At 38.1% G+C, this 14,438-nt stretch overlaps 5 protein-coding genes across 5 annotated transcripts; 2 read left to right on the top strand and 3 right to left on the bottom strand.

Annotated features, from left to right (window-relative positions):
* Positions 1–1,474: 1,474 nt before the first annotated feature.
* On the top strand, positions 1,475–2,133 carry GCK72_020984 (uncharacterized protein; the record flags this gene model as incomplete). Its single annotated transcript, XM_003100516.2, has 3 exons — positions 1,475–1,612; positions 1,659–1,820; positions 1,876–2,133. The coding sequence occupies 3 exons, from the start codon at positions 1,475–1,477 to the stop codon at positions 2,131–2,133; spliced, it is 558 nt and encodes a 185-aa protein (XP_003100564.2).
* Positions 2,134–2,376: 243 nt separating this feature from the next.
* GCK72_020985 (uncharacterized protein) lies at positions 2,377–3,756 on the bottom strand (the record flags this gene model as incomplete). The annotated part of the gene is made up of 4 exons (XM_053733925.1): positions 2,377–2,559; positions 3,158–3,264; positions 3,398–3,700; positions 3,750–3,756. The coding sequence occupies 4 exons, from the start codon at positions 3,754–3,756 to the stop codon at positions 2,377–2,379; spliced, it is 600 nt and encodes a 199-aa protein (XP_053582838.1).
* Positions 3,757–4,856: 1,100 nt separating this feature from the next.
* GCK72_020986 (uncharacterized protein) lies at positions 4,857–6,923 on the bottom strand (the record flags this gene model as incomplete). Its single annotated transcript, XM_053733926.1, has 8 exons — positions 4,857–4,895; positions 4,942–5,014; positions 5,062–5,257; positions 5,303–5,513; positions 5,558–5,916; positions 5,966–6,721; positions 6,769–6,870; positions 6,920–6,923. The coding sequence occupies 8 exons, from the start codon at positions 6,921–6,923 to the stop codon at positions 4,857–4,859; spliced, it is 1,740 nt and encodes a 579-aa protein (XP_053582839.1).
* A 283-nt stretch (positions 6,924–7,206) lies between these two features.
* GCK72_020987 (uncharacterized protein) lies at positions 7,207–10,274 on the bottom strand (the record flags this gene model as incomplete). Its single annotated transcript, XM_053733927.1, has 13 exons — positions 7,207–7,606; positions 7,650–7,757; positions 7,800–7,907; positions 7,950–8,089; positions 8,426–8,538; positions 8,714–8,900; positions 8,948–9,044; positions 9,087–9,227; positions 9,274–9,413; positions 9,462–9,588; positions 9,635–9,759; positions 9,814–10,133; positions 10,187–10,274. 13 exons carry the CDS (start codon positions 10,272–10,274, stop codon positions 7,207–7,209), a joined length of 2,094 nt encoding a protein of 697 aa, XP_053582840.1.
* A 1,440-nt stretch (positions 10,275–11,714) lies between these two features.
* On the top strand, positions 11,715–14,069 carry GCK72_020988 (uncharacterized protein; the record flags this gene model as incomplete). The annotated part of the gene is made up of 4 exons (XM_053733928.1): positions 11,715–11,757; positions 13,223–13,344; positions 13,538–13,832; positions 13,888–14,069. The coding sequence occupies 4 exons, from the start codon at positions 11,715–11,717 to the stop codon at positions 14,067–14,069; spliced, it is 642 nt and encodes a 213-aa protein (XP_053582841.1).
* Between the last annotated feature and the right edge of the window lie 369 nt (positions 14,070–14,438).

Genomic DNA, 14,438 nt, shown 5'->3' on the forward strand with positions numbered 1-14,438 from the left:
TTTTCTGCTTTTAACAATTTGTTCTATATTCTTATCTTCTTAGCTTTTTTGACTATGATACCCCCAGGTTTTCTAATGGGTTTCTCCATTCGAGCAAACTATTTTTTTTTGTGCCTACTTTCTTTTCAAAAGTTTATGGCTTTGTTTTATCCAAGCACTGAGAAATATATTACCTTCAATGAGGACGAGCTGAAACGTTTTATCGACATATGCACTTTTTCTATTTCCGTTTGCCATGAAATATTTTCAAGTACCAAATGTTGAATTGGTGTGTGGTTTAGTCAGTATGTTTATTTCAAAATTCATAAGTTTCAGATTTGTTTCGTCGCTTCTGACAAACTTATAATTACATCAGCTTCCCTTTACATTCCAATATACAGAATGATCAAGAAACAGAAGCATTTATCCTCCGCTCAGTTCCACAAACCACATAGATATGTCATGTGGCAACTAATAGTAATATTGCTCTGCAAATTGGTGGTCAGTCTCCACATTTCACTCTTTATTCATAATTTTCTCGAAAACTTTTCAGATCCAGCTACTGATTATTTTACTGTCAGACAATACTGCAGTTGCTATGAGTAACTATGAAATTATCGAGATTGCGACTACATGTCTAACCATTCAGTTGGCTTACTTGGGATGTTGCAAAAGAAATTTGGAGAGTCTCAAAAGTTTTCTTTTGGAAAAGTGGTGGATTCGGTTGCTGCCTTGTAAACGATTTGTTAACCTAGTATTTGATTTTTCAAGTACACGTCTTCATAGAATGATAATACCTAGTATTCTAGAAGTGTGGGCAAATAGCTCTTCGGGTGACTTATAATTGGAATTCGTCATATTATTTATGCTCTCGACTATCGATGAAGCGTGCTCCGTGAACTGTTCAAGAAAGAAGTTATGATGAATTTATTTTCTTATTTGCAATAGCTTTAAAACAGAACAGGTGAATTTTCGAGCAAGTTTCAAAGTTTGTAATTTGTAGTTATAATTATTTGTTTCACCTGCTATGTCTTGAGTCTCAAATAAATTTTGTCGTTACTTCCCTTTTAGACACATAATGGATAACGTATCTGAGGTTCTCACATTAATCAATAATGAAACTGGCACCGATCTGGAAGCCGAGAAACTACTTGTATCATCCATCGTGTTTGATGTGTTGTTACTTCTGTTCCTCATAATATTTCCATTCTATGAGTACGTTTATTTAAAAAATCGAAAAAAAGAAAAAGACACTATAGTATATCCTGTCATCAACCATTTCTATAACGTTCTAAGATTTATGTACAAAGTATTTTGTTTTCAAATGTTGTTTACTGCTCTAGTAATCATTCTTATAGTATTTTCTGCCTTTAACAAATTATTCGTTTATCTTGTATTCTTTGTTCTTTTTATTTCGATATCGTCCGGTTTTCTATTGACCCATTCCATTCGAGCAAGTCATGTTTTATTGTGCCTACTTTCTTTTCAAAGGTTTATGGTATTGTTTTTTCCAAGCACTGAGAAATATGTTACCTTCAATGAAGATGAGGTGAAGCGTTTCATTTGGTCGACATATGCACTTGGTCTAATTCCGATAGCCATGAACTATTTACAAGTTCCGAATGTTGATGTGGTGAGTGGTTTAGTCAGTAAGACATTTCATAATTCAAAAAATTCAGATTCGTTTCTTCGCTTTTGACATACTGATAGCTACATCAGCTTTCCTTCACATCCCAATATACATTATGCTTGAGAAACAGAAGCATTTAGCCTCCGCTCAGCTCAACAAACCACATAGATATGTCATGTGGCAACTAATAATAATAATGATCTGCAGATTGGTAATCATTCTCCCCATTTTACTCTGTATCAACACCTTTCTCAATAACTTTCCAGGCCCGGCTACCTATTATTCTACTGTCAGGCAACATAGCACGTGCTACATTCGAATGTGGAACTGTCGATACAGTGACTACATGTCTAACCATTCAGTTGGCTTACTTGGGATGTTGCAAAAGAAATTTGGAGAGTCTCAAAAGTATTCTTTTGGAAAAGTGGTGGATTCGGTTGCTGCTTTGCAAGTGTATGAACAAGAATAGAGTTGCAGCTATCGAAAGACCAATTAATAACTTAGAAGTCTTACAAAGGTTATGAAAAAGAAATCTACAACTTTGTTCACTATATTTTTTATACAATCTTTAATCGGTGTAAACTGAATCTATCTCACATATTATTTCAATAAATTCTTTGAATATTATCTTTATTTGTAGTCTCGATTAGCCAAGTGTCAAGATCCTCCCGGGGTCTTTGTGAATATACCCGTATGGGATGTTGTTCTGGCCACTTTCTTTTTAACACTTGAAACAAAGTGTTCAATGGAGCGCACTCGTTTCCAACTCACCCAAAAATGACCATCCTGAAATCCTTGATACAAATCATTGCAATCAAAGGTTCCAGACATGGGTAAATAGATAAACTCGCTCCGACAAAGTTGGCAGCTCGACCCACTGGCACTTCGAAAAACGGGAACGTTATTATAAGGCCAACTGGACTATACATCATGACAATAGGGAGGAGCGTCTGAAAAAAAAGGTGGAGCATAAGGGCATCTGGACAAACCTGAAAAACCAACGTAATAAAAAGTTGACGATTTAGTTCTATAGTTTTGGCACTGAAATGATCGCTTTTACTTTTTAGTTGGAGGTAGATTTTGGTGGCGCAGTAGATAATGGTTGACATGCAGATGACCTGGAAAGTGGTGAAGTTAATCAGAATTATATTATTTTGCATTTTGAGAGAGGTACGGTAGTTTTAGAGAATTTTTATGATGTTTATTAATTTTTTTGAAAGCCTGTAACTATATCAAATGTGTTTCGGTTGAAAATGTGCCCCAAGGGGTGAATGGCTACAACTACAGTATATCATGTTTTTTCGTGTTGAGACCAGCATAACTTTTATGGGTCTTATCACGAAACTCTGAAAGTTACTGTAGAATTTTTTAATCTCGAAAAGCTCCTAAAACAGGGTTGAGCGAAATTCCCCTTTTTGCCTTCCGCCTTCCGCCATTTCAAAACAGAAAAATTATGTTACCTGATTTCTTCCAAAAACTACAGTATACCATGTTTTTTTTTCCTTTTTTTTCACAACTAGAAATCTCGAAACATTTTCGGACACTCACAATAATACTAAAACACCCAACAGCTGATAACAAATCCTCAATGTTCCATTTCTTCTCTCCATTTTCTCCGATTCCCCAATACATCGGCCCGAAAAACATCACTTTTTCTGAATCAACATGATAATTCAGTTCTAGTGGCTGTTTCAAAAAAAACTTTTTCTGAGTTGTCATCGCCATTCCAAATTTTACAATTGTGTAGTAGATAATGACACAAATCATAGAAGGGATAAAAAGACGCACCAATTTCCATCCGTTCAGACTGTTCATCATTTCTGGTCTGAAAGATTTTAGGATAGGGGGAGGAGAGTTTAAACAGTCCATCCATATAAACCACAAAAGCTGGTCCATAAATCAACATAACCGGACATGTTGCCGCATCAATCCATGCGTAGATCAAAGAGTACACGGAGAATGTTCCCATAACGTAACGGTAAGATTCAAAAAGTGTTCCAGCTTTTTTAATGATTAGGTAGAGGAGAATGGCATTGGTTATCTGGGCGGCAATGGACCCCGAGTAGTGGATTATGTGAAGAAGGGTTATGACTGAAGAAGAAAAGTTAAACATATAAAATAAAATAATTCTTAAACTCACTCAACATCTTTCATGTGATAATTTCTGACTAAAAACTAGCTTCGTACTCATTTATTATATATTTATACCGAGTAAACAAGAACAAAAGGTACAAAAAAATATTTTTTTAATTTCAGAATCTTCCGGTTCTCATGTCATTTTGTATCCCATCTCTAGCTGACGAGTCATCATTTCCACGTGGTTTGTGTCTACGTACTTCTGATTGAAGGGATATTGTCTACAATATTAATAATATTTTATCCAATCTTCTGTTGTGCGAGAAAACAATTGGGCAAAAAATACAAGAAAAGGGGAATTTTTTTAAACTATACGATTGTGCAGATAAAAATTAGAGCCTGATTTTTGTAGTTAAAAACTTTTTTGAGGGGTCCACCCTGGCGAGTTATGACAAGTTGAATGATCGAGGCTGGAGTTTTAGGCTAGAATACTTGTAACTCATTAGGGAGGGGTCGTTCAAAAAAGTATATACACAGTTAAATATGCTTCAAAACGTTTGGATTATCAGTGTCAAAAAGGTAAGTTCCAGCAAAATAGTTTTTGAAAAAATTTAAAGAAAAAGTAGCGAAAAACAATTTTCACTACCTCAGAATAAGCCCTTGAGTGTTTGCAATCGTGCTCCATTGATAGTGGCTCAGGAATTTTTATTCAGGAAGTTTTTGCCGAGCCTTCTAAATTTCAGAAGCATTTCAGAACTCAGCCATGATTACTCAGGTAATTTTGGGCCACATGGCTCGGCAAATGGGCCACGTGGCCCATCAAATGGGCAGTATGGCCCGCGTAGGGCGGGCCATACTGCCGATATTCTGGGCCACGTGGCCCATTTCGTGGGCAAAGTGCCGAAATTCATCGCATTCCCCTCCCTTTACTCCTTCCCATTTATATCTAGAGGTAATCAATATATTAATGCTAACAACGATTCCAGCCAATATAATTTATTTAAGGAATCATTTTGATATTACAGGCAACATAGTATGGGATACAAGAGTCATCAGTGGGCAAAAACGGCAAAAAGAAGCAAGAAAATTTTACAAGATGGGTCATAAACAGATACTAGTTGATCGAAGTGATTAGATGTTTGTAGGGGGAGATTCTGGAGTGGATTGTTGATTAATGCGTCTGGACTTGTGCTTGGCGCTTCAAATTTCGCTGAAATTTGGGTAGTCCATAATTGACAGAACATGTAGTAGCTTACGTCTCTATAAGACCATGTTCCGAATCGTTCACCTTGAGTAGGTGGTGAATAAGTGGCACGTTTGATTTCTCTTCTGAAAAAAAAATAGAATTGATGTGGTGTGTGTGTGATTTTGCTTACAAAGCCTCCCTCAAACATGAATGAAATCCGTCCTTTGATAAATAAGCGGCTCTGGCGAGCGAGAGAGTTCGATACGTTTTCTTTTTAGCAGCAATGGAATCCCACGATGCGAGGCATTTCAGTGTGGAGAAGTCATCACACCAAACGTTGTTGTCGAGCTCCGACTCATTAATTCCCAAATAATGCAAGAAGAAGGCTGTAAACGAAAAATTATATTGAAAGCAATTAGAGAGTGACTCACTTCGCATGTTTAAATATAGATCTTCTGGGAAATTTTCCTGAGTGATATACGATGCTTCATAAGGAAGAGTCCAGTTTGACTTTTGAATATCTGTTGGGAACTCACAAGCTCTTCCTAGTAGTTGGAAGATGAGACGTTTCAAAATTATATGAGTTTCTCCGGTTTTAGTGTTTCTGTCGTCAGGTCGGTCAATGATGAAAAGTTCTTCGCCCTGCAATTGAAACATTATTTAACTGGCAAATATAATGAACTCACTGAAAATGGTCTCATTTCTGGATATCTAAATCCAAGACCACGGGTTCTGTATATAGCCCCCACAAGACTTCGAAACTGTGATTCTCCTTCTCTCGAAATAGGTGATAGCTGCGCCGCCTTATTCGCCATTAGTAACGAATAAATCATCTGTCCGTGCATAACTATTGACGAGTAGTTAGGGTTCGAAAAGCAATCAGTGGACGGCATCGAAAACCCAGTGACTTCGAAGCCGAGTTTCTTAGCAAATCGATCGCATTGTTGAGAGATTTCTGGCATTCGACGCACATAACATTCGTATACAAGAATTCCTGCGCGAAATAAATCCAGAATTCCTTTCGAAACGCAATCACGTAGACGTTCTGTAATTGAAACTTAAATTAGTGATGAAATGAAATGTCATCTGCTCACCAGATAAATCCATTACTACGGGCACGGGTGGAGGAGTTGGATGCATACTGTTTGGATAAAATTGACCTGTTTGAAATACTTGATTTCCATATCCAGTCGGTGACACCCCCATTGAGGAACTTCCAACACTACTATTGTAAGCGTGATTCATAGAAGAAGAATGTGGGTCTCTATAGTCAAGAATGTCATGTTTCAATTCCACGTTCGAGATTCTCGTATTAGATATTCCAGTATTATATGATTCATATCCAAGTTCTGTGCTGTTCGGATTCCAGCCGGCAGCGTTCTGTGAAGAAATGGTAGTTGCAGGGAAACCGTTGGACAAAACATTTTCCTGAGCTGTTTTCATATCAATATATGAGAACCTCGGTTCGGAAGATTCGCATATATTTGTGTTATTAGCTGGTCCTGTGTTGTCACTATACATATTCGAGCGTTTTACATTTCGGTTGAACACGTTATCAGAATCACATCCAACACTCAGATTGGAAAGTTTCTGTCCGTGTTTCACACCAAAATTAGATCTCCTCGTCTCGTCATGACCAGTTTCATTGACGGTATCAGAGGGTGGAGACCTTACAACGAATTCATCCGAAAGCGGCTTTACGGTGGTACCTTGTGCTTCGAATGTGCTTCGATTGAGCTTCGAATGATTTCGTCTCATCAGTTCTGTGTCATCGCCGATGCTTTCGAGACCTCTTTTATCGCAGTTTGACTTGGATTTTAATACTGAAATCGAGACATTCGACGTGGCACCTAAAAAATGAAACGTTTTTAGGAGAGGAAGAAATCGAATTGGTTACGGTTACGACGTTGGCCACTGAGAAGTTGTTGCACGAGTCGGTTAGACTCTTCATCTTCCAATTCTTTCTTCTTTCGAGTGGAGCTTCTGTTTCCGTTTCTCCCTGTAAAACATGAATTATTATTATCGATAATTGAATGAATGCAACTCACTCATACTTGTTGGAAATGTAACACACGTATATTTGGTGAAATTGAAGAGTGGTGTGAAACAAAAATATTTTTGATGCAGTGTAATAGCGGAGGGTCGTTGGACGTGTTGTTTAGCAGGAGGCAGAGAATGAAATACAATTGAAGAGGAAAGTTTGCATGTTAGTTTTGAACGAAACAAAATTGAAAAAGAAAGTTTGCATGTTAGTTTTGAACGAAACAAAATTGAAAAAGAAAGTTTGCATGTTAGGTAAAGAAAGCTGCCGAGTGTGGGAATGATTAATTCACTACTATCGCTCCATCGTAACATAACTATGTCCGTTGATATTAATGATGACTGCTGGGCATAACACCGTGTCCGACGGAATAGCAACATAAGTGGAGGACTCGACTTTTGAGAAGACATTGGGAAGACTCTGGAGGATATTTAACATATTCGCGGCTGCGGTAGTCATTCCTCTATCAACAATTGGTTTCATCGTGAGGTGGAGGGGCTGTAGGATGAACTCCCGTACAATGAAATAAGCTGAATCAGCTCGTTTCACGATCAGCTCAATTTCTCCAAAACACAATTCCTGTTGAGTGGAACCTGAGAAACAAATCAAGCTTGAGCTGGTCGTTTTGGCTGAGCAGTAGGACTTCGCGGAGAAGATGTAATTTCCCATTGCGGAGCACGTCCTCCAACGGCTTCTGAAGGTTTTTGAATGATGAGGCGATAAATAACGGAACTCACAAAAACATGGAAACGTCGTTCAATCCCAAATTAATGATAATTCTTTTATGTAATGGATTCAACTGATCCGGATCAAGACAGCATTTTAACTCATTCATTGGAGGAAGCCTAAAACTTATAGATATGTAAGAAGTCAAATGAGTACGTTACCTGGATCCAGATGTTTTCATACTCTGACGAATGGAATGTTTCGTATTTTCCGAGCAAGCTTCTGACATTTGAGTCAGCTGGCTACGGTAGACCTGGCCACACACATATCTTAAACAACTCAATTACAGAATGTTTAGCTATCCTACTTACTTGTTTATTATCGCTTTCTCTGAGTTGGTGCTCTGGTAATGTACAGAATTCATTAATACTTTGTGCTCTCTTTCGAAAACTTCTGTAGTGTGTTTTGGACCGAAATTGTTTTCATGGAGAATTACGTGGTTATAGTAGCACTAAATTTGATTCAGTACTCTTAACAACAGTGAATACTTACGTGAAATTTTATCGTTATACTATCCGGTTCTAATACGGTATGGAGTTCATACATCGCTGAAAGAAGTGACTGTAGTGTATTCGGATGGCACATTTTGGTGCCTTGTAGAGTCAAGGAGAATAAAAATCCCAGGAACCAAACGTTGTAATCGTTTCTTTGAGAATATCCTTCGAATCCTACTATTCCTGAGATTAATCTGCTTATCTGAAAATCACATCAATAGCAAACTCCTTTTCAACTTTTGTACCTTTTCCATTTCTCTCCCTGTCGTTTTAGATAGTTTCCTGAGCGATACCAATGGCACATTATCATATGTATATGGAGTGATACCCTCAATAGCATTCATTACCATGTTAACAGTACCAGGAAACATCTTGAAACTAATCCAAGAGGTAGGCTTCAGAATCTCTGAACAGGATGATATGGAAATGTATGAACCTGATTTCCCACCGTTAACAATTGTTTTACAAATTCCGCATCCCTTTATATGAAAAGGATCTATGGCGAAAGCAGAAGGAGGGAAGAATGAGAAAATCGATGGAACTGAATATTTGGTTGGCTTCATCTATTATGTCACTCTTACCTCCAGTTTCCTTAAATCCTTCAATTCCATGCTCAGCGGCGTACAGAATGGAGGAGTTGTTGCGAGGAGCAACCATATTATAATCGACATAGGTTACCGTAGCACCTTTTTTTCGCCCAATCGTTACACACTCGGAACATCCATTCACTTGATGCCAATTCGGAAGTTTTGTCAATGTCATTCTTTCCTGAAACATTTCCATGATATGTCTTTCGACTGTTCCAATTCTCCAACCTTCATATCCGACAAATAGCATAAAATCTTTGGCATGAAACACCACCTCTTTCCATTGATTTTCATCTCAATTTTCGTTGGTAAGTTAGAAAAAGATCTGAAACGCATATTGGTCATTTATCTTGTTTGTGTTCCTCACTTCTCAACAAATTCATCCACGAATATCTTTTTAACTCCGCCATCACAATAAACCATTGATATAATGCTAAAAACGTTTCCGCCCGCTTTAGCGTCTACATCAATTCCTTCTAGACGACACAACACTGGAGTGACTTCCCTCCTGAAAACCTTCATTTATTGTTTTTATGCAGTACGTGTTACTGTACCTGCTGATCTTCGTAAACGCTGCTCCATCGGAGAAGACCGTGTACAACAAGTTAATATTTCCACATGCAAACTGTTCTTTCGACTCCATACCCTCGAGATATCTTTGATAACGTCGTATGTCATTCGTTTCGAAATCAATCTGTAACAAACATAATTACGTTTGGCGAAGTTCCTCAAACTACTGTACTTCTCGTTTGTGAATTTTCTCATGAGCTTTTATCACTTCTGCACCGTGATACCGTAGCTGTTGTTCAAGTTGCCATTTCAAATCGCATTTAATGAAAGTGATACGGTCTAAAATGTTGATGTTGCTTCTGTAATAATTAATTTCTAACATATGCATCAACTTTACAAACGAACGTCATGCATTTTGAACATTGCATCTTCTTCCCACTCTTCTCCGTGCCGCAACGACTACAATAGTATGACATGCTTTGAATCACTTTCTTTCCAGTATCATTCACCACTCTCAACACCTGAGAAGCCTTAAATGCATGATTCCGAATTATTTAGGTTACAGCTTATGAATCTGAGCTTACTGTGAAAGGTGGGGCTTCTCCATACAAAAGAGTCATCAGCTGAACCATTCGTTTCAAACATCCTTCAGAGATAGATTCTGAGCAGAAGAAGTTCACAAATGCAATCAGCCTAACATCGTCATTTGTTCCACCACCGATAAAGTCATCACCGCCATCCGACAGATCCGAAACCTCAACAGACTCATCTCCAATTACAGACATTGCTTCATTAGAGTCGTTATCAGTATCTCTTTCCAATAAGTTTTCGTATTGACTAGATTCATCTGTCTCCTGATTCAGAGAATCGTCTCCCATTTCATCCGGCCAGTTGTTACGATCATCTTGAAGAAATACAATTTTTATTGCAGTAGCTTGTCAGTCTTTCTTAGCATACCAATACTATCATCCGACATTAATTCCTCGACTACAGCCTCATCATCCTCAGTGTCCGATTCTGTTCCATATTCGTAACCTGCAATCATCCCACTTATTCTTTATCTTCTCAATGATAAAATACCTAGATTTTTCTTCTTTGAACTGAATGGAGCTCTTGCTCTTCTCATCTCGTTCTTTTCTTCTTTTTGATCTAAATTTTTCCTTAAAAAAATGAACGATAATATAACAGAAAAACGAAATAAACACAAGAAATTCAGAAAATTCAGAAAATGAAAAATACAATTATGCAGTAGAGCGCGATTTCTCAACCTGTGCCCACTCCGTGCCCATGCTGTGCCCATCCTGCCTCACCATGCGCCCAACCTGTGCCCACATCCACCAAGTATTTCCTATCTCTCAACTTGTGGCCCAACCTGTGCCCAACCTGTGCCCACTGGGCCATGTGGCCCTTTTTGTGGGCATTGTGCTCTATTCACGGGCCACATGGCCCAATCGAAAGTTTCGTTGCCCAACCTCTGCCCAAAAATACCTGAGTAGGCACACTCAAGCTAGGCTCATTACCAGTACCTTTTGTTTTCAAACTGAAGCATTTTCAAGTTTCCATCAATTTTAGGTCTCAGCGATTATTAATTATTTTCATTAGATTCCTTACAATATTCAAATTATGAAATTCTCAAAAATCCGAGGAATTCTTATGCTCCCCCCTCCCAACTAACTATACACATTCATATGTATAAAGTTGACATTTCGAAATACATGAAATGGGTCACCACCAAACAAACACTCCCCTTTTCCATATACTGATAAGGAAAAAGGAAGAAACTCTTTCATAACATATTTTTTCAGACTCCATCGATTTCTTTCTTTTTTTTTTGGTGACTAACCGTCCTACTTTTTGTTGATAAAAGGAAGCGCAAAATCACTTTTTTCCGTCTTTTGTTTCATTCATATTTTTGTTCGAAAAAGAAAGAAAACAATTTTTTGATTAAAAAACAGCCATTCGTCTAAAGCTACCAAACAGCTGTGACGTTATATTTAGTTTTCTTTTAACCGCGTGGAAACTCTCCAAATCTTCTTTTATTAAAAAAACATTGAGGTTTGTAGATCAAACCTAACACTATATTTTTGTAGTTGACAACTTTTTTGTACAAATTTTCCCTGGAGAGTTATACTCCCCAGAAGGGACCCAACTCAGTCGGAATTTGGAATTTTTAAAATTTAAAAAAAAAACATAGAATTAAAAAAAAAATTAGTTTTGAGTTTTAGTGCCACGTACCCAGTCCGGACCTTGACAAGTCTGACTTTTATGACCTGTAGTAATTTAGGGTCGGCAAGGACTAAAAAGTTGTAAACTACAAAAATGTAGCCATGGTTTTTTACTACACAAAAATCATAAATTTGAAAATTTTGGAATTATATTGGCACTGCGCCAAGGCTTCAAAATTTTCTGTGTTTTTCTATTTTGTGTCTCTTCATCACCGCCTTAGAGTCGCTTTTCCCCATAAGTTTATTTTCAGAAAACAAAAATGAATAATCCACGTGACGAGGAGTATGATTACTTGTTCAAAGGTGAGTTAGATAATTTTTTTTCAAAATAGAGAAACATCGTTAAATCAGACTTTTCTATTCCAATTTTAAATAAATTAGTCCTAAATAAATTTTCTAATCCCCTCATTCCAAAAAATATTTAAAAAACAAAAAAAGATTTGCCGTCCGCAGGGTTCGAACCTGCGCCCTCCTGAGAGGACTGCGACCTGAACGCAGCGCCTTAGACCACTCGGCCAGAACGGCGGTGAGAGAACACAGGTCGTTCGCGAGTAGACGCGTTACGGATGCGAATCTTGTGCGGAGTCTTTACGGATCCGTAACGACGCTTCTCGCGATAGGTCGTTCGCGCGCGACTCGTATTTCCCATTCGCACACGGACCGTTTATGGAGGTCCAATTTTGCTATCGACTGTGCGCGCACTGCTCGGATACGAGATCGCGTGAGGATGGTTTACGACGTCCTACTGAGCGACTCTGATTGCTTTCGCAAACGGATCGTATATGGATGATTGGACTAACTTTTTCTCTCGCGGCCAGCTCAATTTTTATTTTTATTTCGAATATTTTTTCCTATTTTTTCTCAAATTTCTTTGATTTATTTACTTTTTCATGGTTTTTCAGGCTGATAAAATTATTGGAGACCAATTCGAACAAAATGGACAACAATTTTGTTGAGGTTTGTCTATCGGCAACCTATAAACACAGTATAGGACTTCTATTTTTCAGAGTCTTGTCGGATATTCAAATGAAGAAATAAGGAGACGGAAGTTCAATATTTTTCGATAAATTATGCAGAAACAATCTACTTCCAAGCAGTTTTTCGGTGAGTGAGCGATTTATTTCCAGATAAAAATGAGAAAAATAAATTTTCAGAGCATCAAGTGTTGGCTTGGCGGAAACGGAAGGAGGCAACTACAACAGGATTTTGGCTTCAAAAATGGACAGAATTATGGATATTGGCACAAAATCGACACAAATCGACAAAAAATTAGGAATTTTAACTAAAGTCTATATTAGTTTTTTTGTTGACTTTTCTATCTTTCGTTCTTGAATTTTTAATTGTTTAAATGATTTTTTTTCTGAAATAAATAAGTCATTATAAAAAGCTTTTTTGCTTTGAAAACCAAGAAAGATGGGAAGGGGAGGGCAGGGAGAGCAACCAGAAATGAACGGATCGCGCACGGACCATATACGGATGCTCGCAAACGGGTCGGTTATGGATCCATAACGAGTCTTTTTTTCGGTACCGATATGGACCGTGCGCGATCGTCCGAAGCATCCGTAACGGATCGTTTGCGAACGACCTGTGAAGAGGAGGCATATGGCGTACACTTGTCTCCCCCTTTCCCCTCTCTTTTTACTTCCTCCCTCGTTTTCAATGTGTGTCTGAAAGAGAGCGGAGGGGGGTGGGGAAGGCTAGAGTTTTAGAGAAAAAGAGGAGTTTGAGTAAGTAAATAAAAATTTATTTCTACACATTTTTTTTTCAGTGGTCCTCATTGGAGATTCTGGAGTGGGAAAATCCAACCTGCTATCTCGTTTCACTAGAAATCAGTTCGATTTGGAGACCAAGTCAACGATCGGAGTGGAATTCGCTACCAGAAGCATGATGGTGAGTAGTTTAAACATTTTAAAATGAAAAACTAGATTCAAGAAACAGACAAAAAACAATCAGCCCCAGTGGGGGTCGAACCCTGGTCACTCTGTCCACCTTAACCACTCGGCCACCACTTTTTTTGGTTTTCAGGGGTTTCGACGGTTTTGACTGATTTTTCGACCGGCTTCTAAAACTCGAAAATTTTCAGATCGAGGGCAAAAAAATCAAGGCGACAATCTGGGATACCGCTGGTCAAGATCGCTACCGTGCAATTACCTCCGCCTACTACCGGGGTACCCTTGGCGCCCTGGTTGTCTACGATATTGCTAAACATCAAACTTTCGAAAATATTGAGAGATGGCTGAAAGAGTTGAGAAATCATGCGGATCAACAGGATATTAGTATCATGTTGGTCGGAAATAAGACAGATCTGAGGCATCTCAGAGCGGTCCCGACTGATGAGGCAGCAGTTTTTGCGGAGAGAAATCAGATGTCTTTTATTGGTAAATATTTATAAATTTTAAATTTCCCCCTGAATTTTCCATATTAACATTCTAGAAACCTCCGCTCTGGACAGCACCAACGTGGAGGAGGCTCTCCGTAATTTGCTCACAGCTATCTACAAATCAGTCTCTACAAAATACGGAGTGAATGAGAAGCCAGTCTACGGGGGTCTTGGAACAGTCATGCCAAGTGTGCCAACTACGGAACAGGTCAAGAAACAATGCTGTAATATGTAAATAATTGTTTTTTGTTGAGTTGAAAATTGAAATTGGTTGGGAAAGTCTGTGAGAAATAAATATGTGTTTTTTTTATTTCTAACAACGAGAGACTTTCGTGTTTACAAAAAACGTTCTGTTTTAACACTGCTCCTAATCAGAACTGACGAAAATAAAACAGTTCTAGAATCCCTCTTGGCGCTTTTCAAGCAGAAATTTTTACGCACCGCCCGAGATTATTGGTGGACAATTGTTTGGTTAACGTTACATTATTTAATTTCTTCAAAGAACAAACGGCTTAGATCAATCTTAGCCAGGAGAAGAATTGTATCATATCTGTTATATCCGAATTGTGTAAAAATGAGATTTTGGCAGATTTTGAATATTTGG

Source organism: Caenorhabditis remanei, chromosome V (assembly GCF_010183535.1).
Source record: "Caenorhabditis remanei strain PX506 chromosome V, whole genome shotgun sequence".
NCBI lineage: Eukaryota > Metazoa > Nematoda > Chromadorea > Rhabditida > Rhabditidae > Caenorhabditis > Caenorhabditis remanei.